The sequence below is a fragment of the Monosiga brevicollis genome, genomic scaffold (genome assembly GCF_000002865.3).
Source record: "Monosiga brevicollis MX1 MONBRscaffold_30 genomic scaffold, whole genome shotgun sequence".
NCBI classification, from domain to species: Eukaryota; class Choanoflagellata; order Craspedida; family Salpingoecidae; genus Monosiga; species Monosiga brevicollis.
Window position 1 is genome coordinate 115364 of NW_001865067.1, and position 20208 is coordinate 135571.

General features: G+C 55.9%; 1 protein-coding gene across 1 annotated transcript; it reads left to right on the forward strand.

Annotated features, from left to right (window-relative positions):
• Positions 1-4705: 4705 nt before the first annotated feature.
• On the forward strand, positions 4706-6568 carry MONBRDRAFT_34101 (uncharacterized protein; the record flags this gene model as incomplete). Its single annotated transcript, XM_001749353.1, has 7 exons — positions 4706-4808; positions 5223-5318; positions 5433-5569; positions 5637-6011; positions 6170-6300; positions 6382-6438; positions 6558-6568. Coding segments are annotated over 7 exons (909 nt in total), but the record flags the coding sequence as incomplete, so codon positions are not given.
• Between the last annotated feature and the right edge of the window lie 13640 nt (positions 6569-20208).

The window sequence follows — 20208 nt, forward strand, 5'->3', positions numbered from 1 at the left end:
AAAACAACGTTTGTTCGACCCACATCAATCTCTTCTCAAATGGCTTTCCTCTTGATATGATCAAGGCTGATACCAATAATAATATCATGTTGCCTGTGTGGCCATGATACAGATTGGCTCAACACCTTTACACATGGCTTGCTCGAACAATCATGTGGAGGTGGTGGAAATCCTGTTGGAATATGGCGCTGACACGGAGGCCCAAAATAACGTGAGTACAATGCGAATGTCTTGATCTCTCCATCAACGCTGTGTCCGCAATGTATGCCCGACTCATCGTGCCGGGTGCCCAGAATGGTTGGACACCGATGCACTGGGCCTGCAAAAATGGACACAGGGAAGTAGTAGATATCCTGTTAGAGTATGGCGCAAACTTCAATGCTAAAAACAAGGTGGGTATTGCCATTCGCATATTCACCAATAAGTACGCCTGTTACATGGCCGCAATCCTTCCAGACTTTTGCACCATCCGCCCGCCCCGCAGTCCACTACTCTTGAGCCCAATCATACATGTGTGCCCTCAGATCTTCACAAATTTTTCAGCTTCAGTTTCTTGTTTGAGTACACACCAGCCGTCCGTGACGCTCTCTCATGGTGCTTCTCATATTGTGTTTTCAGCGAGGAAAGACGCCCATTGACGTCGCACATCAATTTGGGCACGGTGAGGAGCTTGCGTTGAAATTCACAGCCCACCAAGAGCAGCTCGCACATCTGGACCAGACACCCACTGCGCCTGAACAGACACTCATACCTACTGGTTGGCTGCCACCTTTACCTACACTCATGCCAACTCTGGAGGTGAGCCTCTCCGCAGCTCTTTGTCACCTTGCAACTTTACTTCGTTCAACAAATCTGAAGCACGTATGATTCGTTCTTGACCTGCAGACTACACCCCCCGTAGTTGAGACCCTTACCACCCACTTCGAGCGGCTCTTGCCTGAGGACGCCACGATCCACCCTTTTCCTCATCTCAACGCTTTTGTTACCGGTGCCGGCCACCATAACCCTGGACTGACAAGCGAAGGTGCTAAAATTAAAAAGCTTATTAATGAGGCACCTCCGGACCTGCCTGCTATGGAGTGGAGCAACTTAAGAGCCGGCTGTGAAAACGGCATTACCGCTCTCGGCCAAGCGCTCCAAGCCTTTGAAGCACTCCACAGCCGCTTGAACCAACCGGATTCAAAGGCCGATACTCTTCAATCAATGCTACAGGATCTTTATCACCTTGCAAGCAATTTGGAGCTCCAACCAGTACTAGAACCCCTCTGCAACGCGCTGGCAAAGTGCCCTCAGTCGCCGGTTGCACCTGAATCTGCACCTGATACTGCACCTGACGGTCTTGTTGCAATTATTGACACACTGATTGCCCTGCAAGCTGCAAGACCCGAGCACTTGAGCCTGCTCAAGAGGACCGACGATAAGCTGAGGCACCTCACGCAGGCCTTCACCCAAGCGCTTGGTGATCTGGCTCGTGCAGGAAGCGACGGTACGATGTATCGCGTGGACAGCCTGCATCGGCGTGCGCAAGGTCTTCAAGTGGGCCAGGCACCTGCGGCCGAAGCATTGTCGGAGGCCTGGGAACGTCTTTGCCAGGCACACCGCGAGCTGGGCCAAGCGGAGCTGAACAGCTTGGGCGAGCTCGCCCGGTGGCAAGCGCCAACAAATTATGAGCACCAAGCCTGGTATCTGACCTGTGTGCACCACGAGTCCCAGGCTCTGATGCAGCAGCTGCAGGACATGATCGACTGGCAAGCCACAACGCTGTCCGTGCTGACCGCGTGCATGCGGCATGTGAACAGCTTGACTCAAGGCGTGGACGATGAGTCCTTGGCTGCCCACGAAGAACTGACAAAACTGGAAAGTGAGATTCAAAAGATCAGCTCGGCATTACAGCTTGTGCCTGAAGATTTTCGCCCGAGTCTTCAACAGAAGCTGCAGGAGAATCGACAAAGCCGTGCCATTCTGCAAGAACAATTATCGGCTAAACCATACGTGGACCATGTCGCGCAACTGGCACAATTACTGTATCAACACTTCCCAGCCCTGTTAGTGTTTTTGCACCCTGAGCAGAGCACGTTGGGAGCGCGCCTCCGAACTGTGCTTGGGTCCGACCTTCCAGCCAACCTCATCTTGGAAGCCATGGTCGAAGTGGATCAGGCGTTGTCGCTCTCTACCTTGGGACATCTCGATCTTCATTACCACCAGAACCACAAGGTGTACAAGGCCCGTGCCACGCTGCCTGATTGCTCCGTGCAAGACTTGGCGGTCAAGGAGTATGCTTTTGCTCGTCAGCACAAGCAGGATCAGTGCCGGACATTTCTCCGCGAACTCCGCGCCATGCGTCAGCTTGAGCATCCACATATCATTCCTGTCCTCGGAGCGCTTGTGGACGCGAAAGATGGCCAGACGAGTGCCTACCTGGTGCAGCCGTGGTGTGCACAAGGTGACCTGCAGCAGTGGCTTGGCAGGGCGCGTCAACTGGCCACTTTGAATGTGATTGCAAGACTCATGGCCCAGCTACGCACGGCTTTGGCTTTTATGCACAGCAAGGGCCTGGTGCACCGAGATGTGAAGCTGAGCAACGTCATGTTGGGCGGCTCAGAGGATGAGCCTGTTGTGCGCCTGGGCGATTTTGACATCACCAAAGCCGCCGCCGAAGCCACGATGTCGCCTTGCACCGCCACCGCGTTGACGGGCACGGATGGCTATATAGCACCTGAGGGGCTTTTTGGCAACGGGCACGTCGGCGCACGCCCAACACAGGACGCCTTTTCTTTTGGCTGCGTTCTTTACAACACGTACATGTTTCCGCAGACGGTGCCTCCCGCCCGTTTTCCTACGGATCACCTGGTTGAAAAGTGCAATTGGGATCCACAAGCAATGCAATCGGGAAAACGTGCTTGCAACTTTCCACATCTGGCGGCTGCGGTTGGTCCTGTCTGCCATGATGTTCTTATTGTACTAATCTCACCTCATCGTGTTCTCAAATGCTGTACCCATGATTCACAGCTTTGCGACTCAAAAAGTCATTTGTTCAAGGAAGTACGAGCTTTCCTTTCGACGGATCCAAAGCAACGTCCCAGCCTGCTCAGTGCTGCCCTGGTGGGTCAGCAGGCTGTCTCCGTTTGCCAAGTCGGGCCAGCCATTGATGTGTTACGCAATGCTCCTGAGCTCATTCCAGAGGTGCGTCGTTTGCATACAAGAGCTTTTCAACAACACGCTCTGCTTGTCAACGCTCATCGTGTGGACAAATCGCGAGGCTAGGTGACCGAGCTCTTGACGCAGTTAAATGTTGGTGAGCGATGCCTTCAAAGCATCAACGTACGGCGCGTAGAGCGTGTGCAAAATCCCGTTCTGTGGGAGCGCTACAACAGCAAGCGTCAAGAAATGCTGCGGCGTCTTTCTGATCATGAGCACTTTGTTGCGCTTAGCACGGCTGAAGTGGATGCGCTACCGGGTCTACCAGCCTTGTGGAGAGACACGCCCTGCCAGGAACGCTTGTTACTTCACGGCATCCCTTGTGATCAAGAATTGCGCGACAAGATTGTGCGCCTGGGTCTGGATGTTCGCTTCGCAGGAAGCAGCAGTGGCCATCAATTTGGACTCGGAGTTTACCACGCCGACCATCCGGGCAAGGTACGTGGTGTAGGATGCGCACCCAATCATCTGAACGGTCCATGGTCGCCTTACAGCGTTTGCTGTTTTTTCTGCTGCTTTCTGGGTGTCTTAGAGCCACGTATATTCTAAGCCCGGTGAAAAGGCCGAGCGCATGCTAATTATCACAAGGGCTTTATTGGGGCACGCGTACGTCCACACGAAGCCTTTGAGAAAAGCGCTGGCTCCACCTTTGCTACCGGTTGCGCCGAACAATGAGCGGTCAGTAGGCTTTCAAGCTGAGCAAACGTGGGCTTGCCCGTCGCTTCGCAACAGTCTCATTGGCCTGCCCCCACTATTCATAGACATGACTCGGTGATTGCTATTCCGCCCGATGACTTTCGTGAGGTCATTGTGTTTGACAACACGCAGCTTTACCCCGACCTAGTCGTTTATTTTACCGATTAGTTGGGACCCGTCTTCTTCGAGAAGCTGCAGTTGTTGGGCGGACAGCCATTATTAGAAGAAGCTTTGATGTGACCTACCCATCTAAATCTTGCCACTGAGTTCCGAATCGTTCACGTCACCGTCCGTCTCGACTGGTTCCGCTGCTTAATGGCGTCCAACCCACCAGCCTCCATCCGTCTTATTCTGCTGTCTTGCTTGGCACTTGATTCAAAAAAAAAATAAAAAATGAATAAAAATAAAATAAAAATAAAAACGCGGAAGAGACCAGCGGGAACAGGGCGGGGCGCAGGGAGCACCGACACAGAGCGGACGCAAAACGAAGGAAGACGGATAGGGGGAAAGAAGACAAGGAGCCAGAGGCATAGCGGAAGCGCACGGATGGGCAGGATGTTAAAGCCCCCAAAATTTGATTCTTTTGATGCCAATACAACGTCTTAGTCTTGGCAAGTTGCGCCGTGTCCTTTGAGCCTTCCTCAATGGGCTTGATCCCCTTCCCTCTCACGCCTGGAGGCCGGGCCCTCACGAGCCGTTGTGAGAAGCTGCCATAGGCGAGGTAGGAAGCTTCCATAGCAGTTTGACCCTGCAGCTGGTGTGTGTGTGTGTGTGTGTGTGTGTGTGTGTGTGTGTGTGTGTGTTTGAGTTGATGCTGGTATCGCTGCAATCTCTCTCTCTCTCTCTCTCTCTCTCTCTCTCTCTTTCTCTGCTTTCAAGAAGTCACTGCTTTCGTCTCTCTCTGCTTTCAAGAAGTCACTGCTTTCGTCTCCTCTTTCTCTGCTTTTAAGAAGTCACTGCGTTCGTCTTTTGCTCATTAAGCCCTTTTCAAGCTTTGGAAGCTTGAGTCAGTGTACTTTAGTATCAAAAATAGAAGGAAAGTGTAGATATCATAATCGATCCAAACCAAGTTATTGACGCAAAATATCGAGTTAATGCATTTTCTGTTGGCTCCCCCTTTCCTGTCGGACTCCTCGCCAGTTGCAGGGATGATCCATCCGTCTCCGCCTCCAGCGCATCATGGAGCCTTGGCAAAGACCATGTACGTCCCCCGCCTCGCCTCCCCGCCTCTCCCTGTGATCACTGGCACACCGTCCGTGCCATGCTGTCGCTTCCCCGTGGCTGTCGTCTTCACTGACATTCATGGTATCGCGTGTGCCTTTGAACAGTTGTATCTGATCTGCTCAAGCTGCTGCCGAAGGAAGACCTCAAGGACCTCTTGGGCACCGTCACCAGCAACCGTGTCGTCACCTTTTCCACGCAAGGTCAGCTCGTTCATCCATGGGTGGCTTCAAGCGTCGTCCTTGCGCACTCCGCGCCTCTTTTTGGGTTGTTCACCCTCCTTGTGGATCGCTCACCAACGATTTCCATCTGCGCAGAGGCCATCAACGCCATCTTTGATAATTCAACCGATCTGCGCCAGCTCCTCGCCCGCCGGAAACTAAAAAAGGCAACCCTTGCCACCTATGCTCAGGCATGTGCCCCCCTTATTACCGACTGGATCGTGATCTCCAATGTCCGTCGACCCCAGCTCATCGCTGTCCATATCCTCGTGGTGTTGATGCGCTCGACCCCAACGACAGCATCTCGGCTTGACAATCGATATTGCCGCCAGCAAAGCGGCCATCGAGGACACGATTGTACAAACCATTCAAAGCCGTCGCCCTACAACCTCGAGACCGGCTCAACGATCGCTCTCCGCCCCGCCAAGTTCTGCTACCCCACAGTCCTCGCCCCAGCCACCCGTTCCAGCACAGGCGTCCTTCGCCACCTCGCCCGGAACGCCTGTTCATGCGCATGCATCCCACACTGCCTCGTATGAGCGCCCCCATCAGTACTACCAACCTTTTCAGGTTGAACCAGCGTCGCAAGTTTTAGCAGCTCAGTCGTATGCAAGCCCAACACAGGCACTCTCACCCAGGGACACGGAGGCTGCCCAGGCCCGCCTGATTGCTTCGGTACGAATCTTGCTCAAGTTTTTTTTTTTTTTTTTTTTTTTTTTTTTTTTTTTTTTTTTCCAAATGCAACCATCTGTGTTTGGGCCTTTGACAAATCAGATTTCACCTGCTCCTGGACCTCGCTCCCTTTGGTTTTGGCGCACATCCACTTGGCGTAGAATTTTGTCGAGCAGTATTTTTCGCGCCCCCTCGGCGAGTCAGATGCTTTTCCACATTGCAATTTTCGCGTCAGCTTCATCTTTGAGGCCGATACGTGCAGCAAGGCGCACACTGGAAGTCATAGCCTCATGTAGGACCCCCAATCCCGCTCTTTTTTTTGGCTCACAATCTTTGACGGGTTCTTACCTACGTGATTTTCCGTGTTGTTTAGTGCCTGGCACCAGGAGCTTAGCTCCCGCGGCTATAAATTAACCTATCCTCAACCAGGGTAAGCGAGGCTCATTTTTCGTCGTGCGGCAAAAGCCACTGCCGAATAGCCCGACTGATCCAGGTGCTCGTTGATTGACGTGCCGATCATTTGAATGTTGCACTTAAACTCGAGCGCAGGCGGGCCTTTGTTCAAGATGACTGCGTCGTGCTGGAGCTGAATTGCCAACTGGATTTTCCAGCATCTGGCATTCAGGCCGGAAGATGTATCATCAAAGCTGGCCTCCAATACGATGCTGCCATCGTACGTCTGTTCGCTCCCCTGCCTCGCCATTGCTGACAGTCGACGCGACTCAGCTCGAAAACATTATTAGGGCGCGCATCGCATTCTGCACTTTGAAATCAGCATCAAGCTTGCCACTTTAGAACATGCACAACACTGCTACCAAAATTTGCTATGACGGCGGCCGTACTTGATGCCCGTCAGAAAAAAGAATAAGGATGATGGAAGAACTTTCAAACAAACGAATAAATTGACTCTGAATACTCTTGTGGCCATGGGGTTGACATACATGGAATGTGATGAGTTCAACCAAGGTCAGCTTCACAGCATCATCATCACGACAGGCTAACACGGGGAAACGCGGCATGCCTCCATTAGGCGCTTGAGAAGGTAAAGTCAAACTTGAGGTCCTTGACGCGCTCCATGGACTGCGCCTGGATTGCGGTCTTCTCGGCTTCGCGCTCTGCAGCTTCCATTTCCTTTGCCGTCTTGATTTTTACCAGCAGATATTCCTGACTTTGCAACTCTTGAGAATGTTGTGCCAGGTACACCTTACGCAACTCGTCGCGCCGTGCCTCAGCGGCCCGCTCGCGCTCCTCGCGGTTGGCGGCCAGCACATGGGCAAAATCGCCCAGGTCTGCCATATTCACCGCGGACAAGAGCACCCAATGAGTACATATGAAACCCGATGACAACATTTGAAACAAAAAGAATTCAATGACAAGTAAACCAAAAGAGGCTGCCATCATTACGCACCAGGAATATTGTCAATGTCAAGCTCATCGTCGTCTGCCTCAAACTCATCGTCCAGGGCATCCTCGTCCTCATCCTCAGGTAACGGCTCCGTATTTTGATCCTCTAGTGCGGCAACGTCATCCGATGCTGCTGCTGTTGCGGCCAGGGAACGACCGCCTGCAGAGGCCCACACAGACCCCTAAACAAAGCAAGTGAGTGTGTGAGGTCACGATTCCAACATCCAGAGCGCTCGCTTTGGCACATGCTTACTGAGCTGGCCTGTTGCTCCGCGTACAGGCGTTGTGGATTCAGAGCGTTGTAGATGCGCGAGCGCTCTGCCTCGGCTGGTTTATCTGCCTCATCTGAGAGCAGGCCTAGACGCCGATATCGCGCCTTTTCCTCCTCTGTAAATTCCACTTGGACTGCCGGTCGCAGACGAGCATCTAGCCGCTTACTCACGCTGCGCTGCTCGGCCGTGGCAGACGAGGTGGCGACTGTCGAATTGGGGACCTCACTTGGCGCTGCCTCGACAGCAGCAGGTGGCTTGGGCACATCAACACTGTGCTCGCTTTCCACGGCACCAGTCGTCAAATTCGGGTCCTCACTTGGCGCCGCCTCAACTGTGTGCTCGCCCTCGACCTCATCAGTCGTCGTGGAAGCCGCCAAGTTGCCCAGCTGCAGGACAGGGCCAGCTGTTGGCGCGGCTTCCGCCACTTCTGCAGAAGACGCCGGAACGTCCTCCATCTTTTCTGGAGAAGCAGAAGTTGACCCAGCATCGCTGCCCGGGGTCTCGGCCTCGAGGCCAGCGTCCACGTCTTCGCCCTCATCAGCAGGCTCCTGCTCACCTTCACCCTCTGCCTCATCTTCGACGTCCAATTCATCGTCGCCCAGAGGCTCTTCCGCCGCGACGAGAATACCCTCCATCGTAATCTCGGGTTGATCACCGTCACCTCCATCTGTGGATGATGCCAAGGAGGATGAAGCACTGTTGCCGCTCGAGTCTTCAGTTGCAGCTTCAGTGGGGGGACTTTGCTTCGCCAAAAATTCAGCGCGGCTCGTGCCTGCAGCGGCCGACGCGGTCTGCGCCCGACGCCCGCCTTTGCGGCGAACGGAAGAGGTCAACCGCAGACGCGCATTGCTGTCAGCCACAAAAGACCGGCGACGCAGATCTTCCTCTTGATCAGCTGCTTCCGGGTTGGTCACGGCTGCTTCTGTCGCCGTCTCCGGCTCGGCCGAGGCAGAGTCCTCGTTCGCCTCGGCCATGGCGCGGAGTCGCGTGGCTGAGGTCGACTTGCGACGCACACTATTCGATAACGCGCATTGAGATGAATGGAAGCGAACGGGCCTTTTTGTGGCGGTCGGACGGGAAAAGCAGAGATACTATGGAACAGCATGCAAAGCAACAAAAAGCAAGCCTTCAACCTAAGATGTCTGTGAACATACCTTTCGCGCTGCTTTTTGACAGAGAGTCGACGAATATCTTTGGACAATCGGTTGTTCAGCAGCTCGCCAATGTCGCGCACGGGCGGACTCCCCTGGCTGGCCTGGGCCAGCAGGGCTTCCAGACGCACACACAGCTGTGCAAAGGTCGGCCGATTCTCTGGTTTTTCGGCAAAGCACTGGATCGACAGAGGTGCCCACAGAACCACAACATGAGCGTGCAGGCATTGAAGAATTTTGCATGTCCGATGACGCATGGCCAGTACGCACCTCCAGCATGAGTTCATAAGCCACATCAGGACACAAGTCGGGCTGTGGTAGGCGGTAGCCCTTGCCCACACGCGTAGGCACCTCCGGCACCGGCATCTTCACGCATGCGCCAACGTCAATCACACACACACGCGAGTGAGGCTGCTGTGTTCATGGGCTCAGTGAACTTGGGCCGGGCATAGTGAACTTACGTCCGAATAAGGCACTGCACCCATGCTGTACAACTCCCAGCTAATCAAGAGAAACGGAGCGCAGCATCATGTCAAGCAAAAATCAATACAACAAGCAGCCAAAAGGAAAAGCAGGCAATGTGTGAGTCGTGTGCGCCCAACCCCAATGGAACATCATCAGTCGAATCAAACGCACAGCAGGACACCGAAAGCCCAGACGTCTGTTGGCTCGCCAAAACGCTTGGTCATGAGGGCGTCCGGGGGAATCCTACGGCGGCAGCACCAACACGGCCAGGATGCATCAAAGAAAGGCCATGCTTCATTATAACCATGCTCATACGCTAGCTACACGTCTCATGGACAACGGGACCAACCACTTGACAGCGAGACGAGCGGACTTGCGCATGACCCAGTAGTCCTTGCCCTCGTCCAATGGGCGCGCTAATCCAAAGTCGGCAATCTTAACCAGCGAATCTACAAAATGACTTGGGTTGTGAGCCAGGATTTTGAAACGAGTCGACGGGCGTCAAAAAAAGTGAACGTGCAGCAAGGGGCGACTCACTGGTGTGAAGTAGGCAATTGCGCGCCGCCAGGTCCAGGTGGACATAACGCTACACCAAGCACAGATAATATCCAATGTTGAGCGAGCGGGTGTGTACAAATTTGGCATTTTGAGCGCAACGGTACCTTGCTGGCAATGAAGGCCATGCCGCGACTCAGCTGCAAGGCGAGGTGTAGCGTCTCATTTCGAAAAAGCTTAAAGTTGCGCTGGCGCGCCGTTTGTAGCACCTTGGCCAGATCGCCATACTGCATAAATTCAAGCACACACAGCCACGGCCGCTCCTTGACGGCCACGCCGACGATCGACACTAGATTCTCATGTCGCAGCTCGGCCATGATCTGGCACTCGCGCACAAAGGCATCCTACCACGACGAGCAGTTTGAACTTTTGTGAGTCGACAAAGCGTTCATGGGTCATTCAGGCAGGGCAGCAGCGGCGGCGACAGGGAATGGTCTTCCATGCCAGCTCATTCATCAAAACTAGCTTTGAACTCAAGGCTAGCCTTAATGACATGTGAAGTGTTGACCATACCTTTTGATCCTCCTTGGACGACTTGCGAAGCAGCTTGACGGCGCGCTGCACAACACTGCCATCTTCTTGTGTTTCGTCGGCCAGAAAGACTTTGCCATACATGCCTGCACCCAGCACCTTGAGCTGCTCCAGCCTTGAACGATCCACCTAGAGCAACAGGGTTGATGCAAAATCCAGCAAACCAAAAAAAAAAAAAAAACATCAGCAGGTGCTAGACAGCAGCGTGGGGCAGAATCGAGGCACCGGAACCAAGCCAAGCCAAGCCAAGCCAAGTGCAGCCTGAGGCCGGACCAACCTGCAAAAGCTGAAGCTCCATTGGCACATCGGACAAGTCGACTTCGGGAGCTTTGGCAGCGAATACGTCATCGGTGCTCTTGTAGGTCTTGGCGTACTCATCAAAGGCGCGTGCCACAGCCTGCGTCACCCCAAAGGAATGTAGGTGAGATATCAAAGCCAGATTCACACGAGGACCACACGTTGTGCCCTTGAAAAAACCTACACGGCAGATGGCCTGACCCTTGCCACGGATGAGTTCGAAACAATGGCAAGCCTTCTGGTTGATACGAGGATCGGTGGTGATAAAGGCAAACAGGTCACGACGCTTGTCAAGCACTCCGGCCGTCGTGAAGGTGACATCCTGCCCGTTCAGCAACATGCCAGGACACGCAGTCAGTTCGAGCCAGGTGACACGCAGCAGCCTTTATCAGCGAGCAGAGACACGGCGGGCTGGACTAGCGACCACGCACGCGAATAAAGTGATTCTCAAGCATGGTGTCAGAGAGGCGATCGTGCAGCTTGATGTTTTCCACAGTAATCACGATTAGAACGGCATCACCCTTGAGCTTCTTGACCTTCTTCTTCTTCTTGTCCGCCATCTTATCCAGCTGCTCTTCTTGTAATCTGAGACAAACTCCATCGCGATGAGACAAACATGATGGGTGGTTCAAATCCCATTCTTGTTTCTGGCCGCCCTGATCTGGAAACCCCCCGCCTCATGGTTGGCACCAGGTGAAGGGCCTACCTGGCCAGAGCGCCTTGCACAACGTGAGCACCCGTGTTCTCAGTAACACCAATGGAGCCAAGATACTTGGCAATGAACGTGCCCATGGGTCGCTCCTCGTTGTCAGATTTGGATGCTTCCGAGCCGGCGGCATTTTGGTCTGTCGTTTTGGAGCGACGGCGGAAAAAGCCCTTTCGCTTGGGCCGCTGAGCATCGTCGCTGACCGTCTGGCTTCGGGGTCCTGCAGGCTCAGGGGCCGAGGCCTCGACACTGGTCTTGAGACTGTTTGTTGACGACGAGCGCGAGGCGAGCGGCGGCGCTGTACCACGACGCTGGGGGTCAGCCTGGCTGCTGACCTGCTGGGCCGAGGCCGCGCTGGTGGTAGGCTCAGCGGCACCGGCCGCCTTGGGCGTCCCCGAGGTGTTGGCCAGGGTCATGAGGCGCTCTCGCTCTTCGCGATCGGCGCGTGCGGCCTGGGTTGCCTTGGCCTTGGCATCGCGCTGCTGCTGCAGCTGAGATTCCTGATCAGCAAGATAGGCCTCAAAGCCGTTTGAAATGCAGATGGGCAGGCCGGCTGATTCCTCCTTGATGGTGAAGAGGTGACAGATAGACATGCTCGCACCCTCGGAACAAGCCACAAAGGAGAAGCGGCGAGGATCGTCCGACAAGAGGCCGCAATAGACAATCTTGATCGAGGCAGACGGCGAGTGGAGGAAGGGTGAGGTTGGGCACGGTGATACAAGCGCATGACCATGGTACTGACGCAGCCGAGACCGGTCCAGGAGGATGCTACATGTTATCACTCACCTCTTGAATGGGCGTGCGGGCGAGCACGTGGTGCGCCTTCCGACCCAGAGTAAGGACTTTGAAGGAAGTCACAGCAATCCAGACTTTGTGAGGGAGCTGATTCAGCTCCTTGCCCTGGGCAAAGCATCGCTTGACAGTGGTATCACTGATGGCTTCGTGATCGGTCACGTCCAGTGGTACGGCGCCCAGATAGATGCCCTTGAAGAGGCCCAGGTACTTTTCGCCCGGCTCACCTATTGCAGCAGCATGGTGCCAAAGCAGGTTGTGATGAGCGACTGTTGAGCGCGCCAGGGAGAGAGCCATTTTTAGACGGGGCGGCACGCCTTCAGCACTCGGACATACGCCCAAGATCGGTGAGCTTCATGGTGTTGGTAACTGTGGGACAAGAAGGAAAGCTTGCTGCTATTCTCGATGGGAAGCAGAGCGGACTTGGATCAGTCAGCAATCTTCGCAATCAAACATCAACGCACGGCGGGCTGCATAGCCCAAGAGAGCCATGCCCCGGACCGTCTCCAAGTGCTTGAGACAGCGAGCAACGCCTACCCACAGAAAGAGGGGGCAAACGAGCGTGGAAGGATTAAAAGCGCATGAGATGATGATAGCCCTGTTCACATCCGAGGGTAGCCGTGGTGGACTGCACAAGAGTAATACGACCCATGCCACGGATACACAGCGAGCTTGGATGGCTGATCCGCCCTGTCACCTCTCTCTGCTCGCACACCACCCCGCCCGCGTGCTCGAGAGGACTCAACTGAGACACACACACACACACACTGATCAATTCAACCTACCTCCCACAACGTCGTCTCGTTGCTTTTGACCACGTTTTGGCCCTTGGCACCAGCGTAGACACTAGCCGCGCCCTCGTCTAAATCCCGCCCCGCTCGTCCGTCTCTCTCCGCCACGACAACTCACACCGCTCTGCCCTTTCTGACCGTCAGCGTCTCATGAGAGAGAGAGAGAGAGAGAGAGAGAGAGAGAGAGAGAGAGAGAGAAGAAAAAAAAAAAAAAAGTCCAGCTATCATCACCGAAGGTGTAATATTAATCACACTTCAGAGCACTCAGCCGGTTGTGTTAGGAAAGATCAACAGCTGGACAACAAGCCAGATCAGATGTTAGAAAAAAGTTGGCCGAGGATGGGCGGGTGGCGTCCTATGTAGGAGCACACAGACGCTCCTCGTCATGGTCCTCGTCATGGTCATGGGGTTCAATTGGTTGGGCCGACGGCGGCACTGGTCGTTGGCCAACATTGTTGAACACAACACAACATGACAGCATCGATGAGTCTGTGCAACTACTCGCAGAAGAAAAAAAAAACTCGAGAAACAAGAACAAGCCGATGCTCAAACAAGACTTGGGCACCGTGTCAGAATCAGACTATGGATAAAGAAAACAACGGTAGAGCAACGGCGCTATGGACAGAAAAAAAAATGGTGTGACAACCCTGAACAATCTCTGTGCAGGGGGCTCAACTACTTCTTCTTTGGTTTGCGAGGCGTTGAGGCAGGGGCGGCCTGGAGTTGCCCTTGCACAGCCAACACGTGCTGACACAGCTGGCGCAAGGCCGACATGAAGGCTTTGCGGAATGCGGTGCTTGCATCGCTAGCTGCATCGCCCACCTAGGACAGAAACAAAAGGGAACAACACCAAAAAGCCATCCAGCAAGGCGAGTGAGATGGAGCGAAAAAACACCAGTAAAAGTAAAATGAAACAACGCGGCACAACCTTTTCCACCAAACAATACGACACCCGGGCCAGCGACGGTCACAGACCTGGGCGTGCGCAGCAGCATGCGCGGTAATGGGAAGCAAGTCACCCAAATGAGCTGCCCGGGCACGGTGCAGCACCAATTGCTCGGCTTGGATGCGGTACGAATGGCGGAATGCATTGCCTTCAGCCGGCTCGCCCGGCAGGGTTGCGGCGAAAGCCGGGTGCATCGCGGGGAATCCGGCATCTGCAAGAGCTTTGAGCCAGCGCACCACCATCTCCTGCGCTTGCTCAACAGTACTGTCATCTGGCATGGGGGCTGTTCCCCGCGCGATGGCCTCATCAGTGGCCTCAAGATAATCCGCATTGGCCTCCTGTAAAGCGGCAAGCATGACCTCAATCTTCTCCAACTCTTGCTGCAGAGGTGCCAAACCCTCATCCGCCGCCTGCTGCGTGGCCTTGTTGACCCGCTGCTTCTTGTGCGTCAGAGCCGACATGGCCTCCTGCTCCAATTGGACCATCTCCGCCTGTAATTGGGCTTGCTCCGCCTGCTTGCGCTCCTCCTCAGCCTTGGCCTGCGCCTCCTTCACCTGCGCCTCCTCGGCTTCCAAGCGCGCCTGGCGTCGCTTGCGTCGCTCCTCACGGCGACGCTTAAAGTCCTCCTCCTGCACCTGCTGCTGCGACTTGCGCTGCGCCTCGACAGCCCGGAGCTGTTCGCGGTGCTTCTCCAAGATGGCCTGCTTTTCCGCCTCGTTCACCTGCTGCAGCTCCGCTTCTTGCTGACGTGCCAGAGCCGCCTCGTGCCGACGTTGCTGCTCTTCCAGTTGCAAACGACGGCGCTGTTCCTCCGCCTTGTCGGCCTCCGCCATCTGTGCGTGCTCTTGTTGTCGCTTACGCGCTAGCTCGGCCCGGCGTTCGGCCTGCTCTTGGCGCTTGCGGGCGAGTGCCTCGGTGGACTGCTCCTGCAAGGCCTCACGCTGCTTTTGCGCTGCCTCTTGTGCCTTGTTGGCCAATGATTCGTAGTGTGCCAACAACTCCCCTTCAGGTGTGTGCTTCTTAAAGGCTTCCACAACCTCGCGGTACTGCCGCTCCTGGAGCTCGAGCTTCGCCGAAGCAATCTCGCCATCCACGTGCAGAGCCGTTTCCTTGGCCAGACGCTCTCGCTGCAATTCGGCCTTGCGATCAAACTGCGTCAGAGCTGCATTGTGCTCGTGCTTGAGCATGGCCAATGACTTGCCCTCGGGTAGTTGGGTCAGCTCAGCCGCGTGCTTAGCCTCCAATTCAAAGCGGCGCTCGGCCATGTCCTCGTCAAATGCATGGAATGCCTTCTTCATGTCCAGATCACGTTGCATGTCCAATCGGTGCTCCAACTCGGACGTCTCGCGGAAGTGCCGCTGCTGTAGCAGCTGATACACCGTCGCTTCATTACCGTCCTCATCGTCGGCCTCGGCAACAATGGTTGTCAGCGCCTGTGCCTCAGCCTCACGCTGCGTATGGGAAGCCATCGCTGCCAACTGCTGCTCGTGGGCCAAGCGCGCCTCGTCTTCCTGCAGCTGACACTGGTTCTCCAGTGCATCATGGCGGCGACGACGCCGTGCCTCGAGCCGAGCCTTGAGATCGGCATCTTGCTTTTGACGCCGAGACGCATGCCCCTTCTCGATGCGAGACATGGCCAATTGCTGCTCAGCCATGAGTTTCTCGTACTCGGCGCGCACGTCCGGCGCCAGCTCATCGGCCTTTTCCGTGCCCGTAACACCGAGTGCCTGCAGCTTACGCTCGTACTCAGCCTTGGCCTTGGCCTCGTCGCTTTGTCGCTTACGCTCCAAGTCCTGGTGGGCTTGTCCCTGCATGTCGCCAAACTCCTTGGCCAGGCGCTCCTCAATTTCCTGTCGCTTTGCTGCGTGCTCTGCTCGCAATGCCTCGACCTTACGCTGATGCTCCTCCTCGAGACTGGATTTAGCCGAGTCAATCTTTTTCTGAGCTGTTTGCATGCGTGCCTCAAACACCTTCAACGTGTCGCGGTCAACATCGGCAGCCAGAATAGAGTTTTGATACCGCTGGGCGTTGTCCAGTTGGTCTTTTTGCACCGCATGTTTACGCGCAGCCAAGGCGCGCTCGCGCCGCTGCTTGAGACGGCTGTTTAGGTCGTCCGCCTGGCGACCCTTTTGCGCTTTGAGAGCAGCCTGCTCACGAGCCTTGAACTCGCGCAAGAGCTGAGCTGCATCCTCTGCGCTAGGCTGCACAGATTTGAGAACCGGTGCCAGCGCGGCAGCAATGGCCTGTTGCGCCGCCTCGTCGTCCAGCAATTGCAAGACGTCCGACTCTTGACCTTCAAAAGCAAGCTCAAACAAACGAGCCTCGCTCGAAGTAGCAGCATTGGAGCCAAGCGCCTTTTGTCGAGCCTTGGCCAGCTGCTTCTTGATGAGATCTCTCTTGCTTGCACGCAAGGCAGCCCCATCCTGCAGTTGTGCCTCCGCCTTTTCTGCCACCGCGTGAACATCGTCGTCGCCGATATTGAGTTGACGCTCCGCGTTCAAAGAGGCCGCAAACATTTCCAACCGATCGGTGACATTGCTATTCTCTTCCGTCTTGTGTGCCAGATCACCGCGACGTGACTCGGCCATTTCCACCAACAGCTGCTGCTCCTCCTCCAGCAGCAGCTCATACTCGCTACGCACGCCAGAGACGTTGATCTTGGCTGCTGCCGTGAGGCCCGTGGATCGCGCCTCCGCATTCTGGCGATCCTGCAACTGCCGCAGCTGCTTGCACTGGTCATCGCTGAGGGCATCCACCAACGTCTGTTGTTCGCGTTTGAATTTGGCGGCCATCTTCGCCTTGAGGTTCACCAAGTCGCGTTGATACTTCTTCGTCAACTTGATCTGCTGGTCCTTCGACGTCACCGACTGCAGCTTGTCCGCAAAATCGGCCCCAAGTTGCTTGGTCGCCGCTTCCAGCTCGGTAAACTGCGCCAGCACCATTTCAGCGATGCGCGTGGCGCCACCAGCGTGGCAAGCAGAAATGACCTCGGCCCGATTCTTGGCGTGATCCTGCAGCAAGTGTGCCACCTGCTTGCGCTGATTCTGGTCAAGCGACTCGGCTGCCTTGCGCATGCCTTGCGCTGAGGTGGGGCGATTCGGTCGCTGTGGCGTTTGCGCTGCGGCTGGCTTGTCAGCGCCATCGTCGTCATCACCCTCAATGATGATGGACAGACCAGCGACGGCCGCTGCCGTTGCGGCAGCGTTGGCGGCGTCGCTGGCCCGGGCCTGCGCCAAAGACTCGCGTCGCTGCTCGATTGACATCTTGCTTGCGCGACGCACGATGGCGTCTTGCTCTTCCAGTGCCTCCTTGCTAAAGACATGCCCGGAGCGAATGAGCTTGATCACCTGCTTGAGCAGCTCGGCCAGCTCGGCCTCGTCATTGACCTCGGCACGGGACGGAAGCGTGCTCTTGAGATGCTGCAGATATGTGCGGATACACTGCACCCGCGTTGTCAGCAGACGACCCGCCACGTCATAAGCCGTCATGGTGTGGAGGATGCCACCAGCTTCGGCGGCAATGGCCAAGCCCTCGGGCGAAGCTTCCACTTCAGACTCGGCATCGGCAGCCGATCGTGCACCCCTCTCCGTGACGCTGCGTGCATGAGCCTGCAACTGCTCCAGCAGCGCTTGGAAGCGCCCGGAAAGAGCTTGGCCATGTTTCGTCATTTGTGCCTCCAGCTGACGGAAAGCCTCCTGAACAAAGGCCGGCGCAGCATCAAGCACTCGCCAGTCTGCAATGCGCCGCTGTGCTTCACGCTCAAGAGCCGCGTTGCGACCCTGCACCGTCTGGAGTACCGTGTGCATGAAGCGAGAGTACGCGTTGAGATCGCGCGACTGGGAGAAGGCCAGCTTCAGAGCGGCCGAGATTTGCGACTTGAGCTTGTCGTCCAACTGTAAAATTCGACGATGAGCCGTCTTGAGGGCAAACAACTCCGTGTCCAAAAAGCCGAGGAGGGACTCAACGTCCATGGGACACTCATTGAACCACTGGTTGTACGATGTCGAGGGAACAACCACGCCCTCAGACGTCAGCTTCGCCCCGTGACAAGTAAGAACCACGCCGCGCTCAACGTCGGCAAATTGCTCGCCAATGCGAATCGACACTTGATCCTCGCGGTCACTGTTGGCATCATACATGAGGCCACCCAACGGGACATCATGACCGTTCTCGTCATCACGCAGCACGCCAAGCAACGACACCTGCGCGTGCGTTTCAAAGTCCACCAACTGCTGGCCAGCAAAAAGAGGGTAGGTGGCCGAAGCAGCCGGCCAGTACGACTCGCCCAACTGGCCGCCATCGGCAGCTAGGTAGCCTGCGCGCTCGTGTGCTCGGCGCAAGTGCAAGGCATATTCGTGGAAGAAATATTCAAAGCGGGCGAAAATCTGCACGAGATCCGTGTGCAAGCTCTCGAGCTTGTGCATGAGAGCCGTCTTAGCACTGGGCTCCACCGTGCGGCTGAGCAGGGAACGCAAGCAGGTGATGGTCTCGTCCAAGGCCGTGCGCAGCTGGTAGGTCCAGGCGTGGTCCAAGGCCACCGACCAGCTGGTGCCTGACCACGTCGCGCGAGCTTCAAAATGGGCGAGATAGCGCTGTGCACTGACCGGATCCTCAATGACCTGATTCAACACCACGTCATTGTCCAGGTCACTTCCGACCGGTTCCACTTCACCCGTGGTGGCGTTGAAGGTGACGCCCACAATGACGGCCAAGCGATTGGGCTCGGAGCCGGCCATGACGTCAAAAAGCTCGATCGGGGCGCGTTGCTTGGTCAGGGGGTGTAGATGCACGCCGCCGGCCGGCTCGAGCTGCTGGGTGACGGGGTGGATGAAGCAAGCCAACATTGGCACGAGCAGCTGCGTGCGCGGGTCAGTGAACCAGGTACCAAACTGCAGATCGGTACTATCGCCCTCGCGCACGGGAGGCGCGGCTATGCCAGGCGGATAAACGATAAAGGGTAGCGGGGCTGATTGCATGGGTATGATGGTCGCGTTGGTCAGCGCAAAGAGCGTCTTGGTCAAGCAGTTGACGCCGCAGTGCCGATTCATGGGAAGCACTCGACCCGTGCCAGGATGCACAAACATTGGTTCAGTCAGCGCGTGCACGGTCCCAGTAGCGTCTTGAACGCTGGCCACTGAGGTCAGCACGTACAGGCCAGACACGGGGTCGCGGCGGTACAAATGACTATACTGCTCCATATCCTCGATGAAATCCAACGGTGCCACAGCAGCAGCGGCCGTGTTGTCGTAGAGCAAGTATCCTACACCCATCTCAGGGTCATAGACGTGCTGAGAAGCGTGGCGCTGGCAATAGGCCCGCACGTCGGCGTTGATGCCGTCAATGACAGCATCCTGCGCGGTGAGAAGAGCTTCCAAGGCTGGACCCAAGGAAGCTTCAGCCACGAGCTCACGCGTGGAGCAGCGCAGGGTTTCAATGAGGCCAATCACGCGTGTTTGCAGGTCGTAGCGCTGGAGCTCCTGCTCCCTGAGCTGCTTGATGCAGCCACCAAGAGCTCGCTTCAGGGCACTGCCAGTACGCTTGCGAGCCGCCAGCTCAGACTCAAATTGTTTCAAGACGGTCTCCTTATCATTGCTGCTGGGGGCCGGCAACAAGTTCACGGGCTGCACGGCCCGTAGCTTGCTTATCCACAGCGAACGAAGGATGGAGGTCTCCTTGGATATTTTGTCATAAACATTCTTCAAATCATCGGCGCGACGACGCAAGTCGTCGCGAATCGCCTCGGCACGACCGTTGATGAGCGAGTTGAACTCGTCAACGTCAAATCCCTCCAGATCAACTTGACGCTCGTGATCCCAGAATTCGTCACGCGCGGCCTTGAATGGCACGAGGGCAGAGCTGGTGCTCGTGCGCCGAGCTGAATTGGATGCATCCGTCGCCAACGCGCCGTCCTCCGATGCGTCTTCGCCCTGTGTGTGGAGACGCTGGACGGTTTGCAGGCGTGAGCCCTTGGATGCATAATCGTTGAATTTTGCTGCAGCCGCAGCCTGCCGGTAGCTGGAGGTCTTGGCCGGGCCCGCAGTCCAGCCAGCACGTCGCGCCACGATAACGACGGCAATGCATGCCATCATCAAACCAAGACCAACGCCCACAATGACACCGAGCAGAGCCCAATCAGGCTCCACCACGAGATCACCCTCCTTTGCCACACCAAGCTTGTGCAGCGTGGAGGCACTGGCGGCAAAGAAGGGGCCCACATCAGGGCAAGAAGTACCCTCGGCCATCACGCGCACAATGGTCACCGAGTCTGAGTCCTTTTGACGCAAGACCCA